This window comes from Emydura macquarii, unplaced genomic scaffold, assembly GCF_026122565.2.
Source record: "Emydura macquarii macquarii isolate MOO-44397 ecotype Brisbane River unplaced genomic scaffold, CSIRO-AGI_Emac_v2 contig_3537, whole genome shotgun sequence".
Classification (NCBI taxonomy): domain Eukaryota; kingdom Metazoa; phylum Chordata; order Testudines; family Chelidae; genus Emydura; species Emydura macquarii.
In genome coordinates, this window is record NW_027133674.1 from 66,456 (window position 1) to 68,029 (window position 1,574).

General features: G+C 50.0%; 1 protein-coding gene across 1 annotated transcript; it reads left to right on the plus strand.

Moving 5' to 3' along the window:
• Positions 1-403: 403 nt before the first annotated feature.
• LOC137145528 (olfactory receptor 14A16-like) lies at positions 404-1,345 on the plus strand. Its single transcript, XM_067536387.1, has one exon. It carries the CDS (start codon positions 404-406, stop codon positions 1,343-1,345), a length of 942 nt encoding a protein of 313 aa, XP_067392488.1.
• Positions 1,346-1,574: the final 229 nt, after the last annotated feature.

Sequence of the window (1,574 nt, forward strand, 5' to 3'; positions counted from 1 at the left end):
AGCCAGGCCCCGGATTCTCCTCAGGAAAATGAGGCTAGAAAGATTTAGACACCGGTATCCAGAGCTCGCCCGCCTCTGGGTGGCAGAGGGATACAAACACCTCAAAAGCAGTCGTACCTAATTGTCCTCGCCCTCACTGTGGTGTAAACCAGGAGTAACTCCACGGGAGTTCATTGAGCTGATTCTGCTGTCTCTCACCCCAGTGTAAACAAGGAATAGCTCTGGTGGAGACAGTGGGTTTCTTGCCCCACCCCCATTCCCATTTTACACCAACCTGCAGAAGCTAAAGATCTGACTCAAGGATATGGAGGTAGTTTTAGACAAAAGGAGAGTTATTTTACTGATCTCAGCCTGGCCCTCACTCGTATATTTCCCTCCACAGCCATCACACAGCGTCCTGAGGATGAAAATGTCCAACCGAACCACCGTGACCGAGTTCCTTCTCCTGGGATTCTCTGACATTCGGGAGCTGCAGATTTTGCACTTTGTGGGGTTTCTAGTGATTTACCTAGCTGCCCTGATGGGGAATCTTCTCATCATCACAGCCATAGCCCTCGACCATCACCTCCACACCCCCATGTACTTCTTCCTGATGAATCTGTCTGTCCTGGACCTCGGATCTGCCTCGGTCACCCTCCCCAAATCCATGCTCAACTCTCTCATGAACACCAGGTCCATTTCCTATGCTGGATGTGTTGCACAAGTCTTTTTCTTCCTCTCCTTCCTCTTAGCAGATTTTTACCTTCTCACCGTCATGGCGTACGACCGATACGTCGCCATCTGCCAGTCACTGCACTACGAGAGGGTGATGAACAGAAGAGCTTGTGTCCAAATGGCAGCTGGTGCCTGGATCAGTGGGATTCTCTCCTCCGCACTGCACGCCGGGACCACATTTGCATTGCCCTTCTGTGGAGACAACGAGGTGGACCAGTTCTTCTGTGAAATCCCCCAGCTCCTCAAGCTCACCTGCTCTGACACATACCAGAGTGAAACAGGGGCTATTGCCTTTAGTGCCCTTTTAGACCTAGGCTGCTTTGTTTTCATTGTTGTGTCGTATGTTCAGATCTTCAGAGCAGTGCTGAGAATCCCCTCTGAGCAGGGCCGGCACAAAGCCTTCTCCACCTGCATCCCTCATCTCACTATGGTCTCCTTGTTAATTTCGACTGGCATCTTTGCCTACGTGAAGCCCAGCTCCAGCTCAACACCTGGTCTGAATCTTGTGGTGGCTGTTCTCTATTCCTTGGTGCCCCCCCTGATAAATCCTGTCATCTACAGCATGAGGAACAAGGAAATCAAAGGTGCCCTGAGGAAACTGACTGGGTGCAGATTATTCACCCATAATTAATTATCCACCTTTCTCCAATAGACGTTGCCTTCCTTTCCTCTTCATTAAAGTCCATGACATCCATGACAGCTCACATTCAGACAGGTCTGATTCCCATCTCAGTTGTATTAATGCAAACCCAGACGAACTCCACATTTACACAAGCAGAAGATCTGGCCCAGCTGTGGAGTGTCACTAGTGTAAATTATGTGGGAGAGGAGAATCAAACTCTGCCAGAGCAGTACCTGGC

What these genes read in the sequence shown, in the direction of transcription:
- LOC137145528 (XM_067536387.1), top strand. Translation starts at nt 404, where the DNA reads ATGAAAATGTCCAACCGAACCACCGTGACCGAGTTCCTTCTCCTGGGA.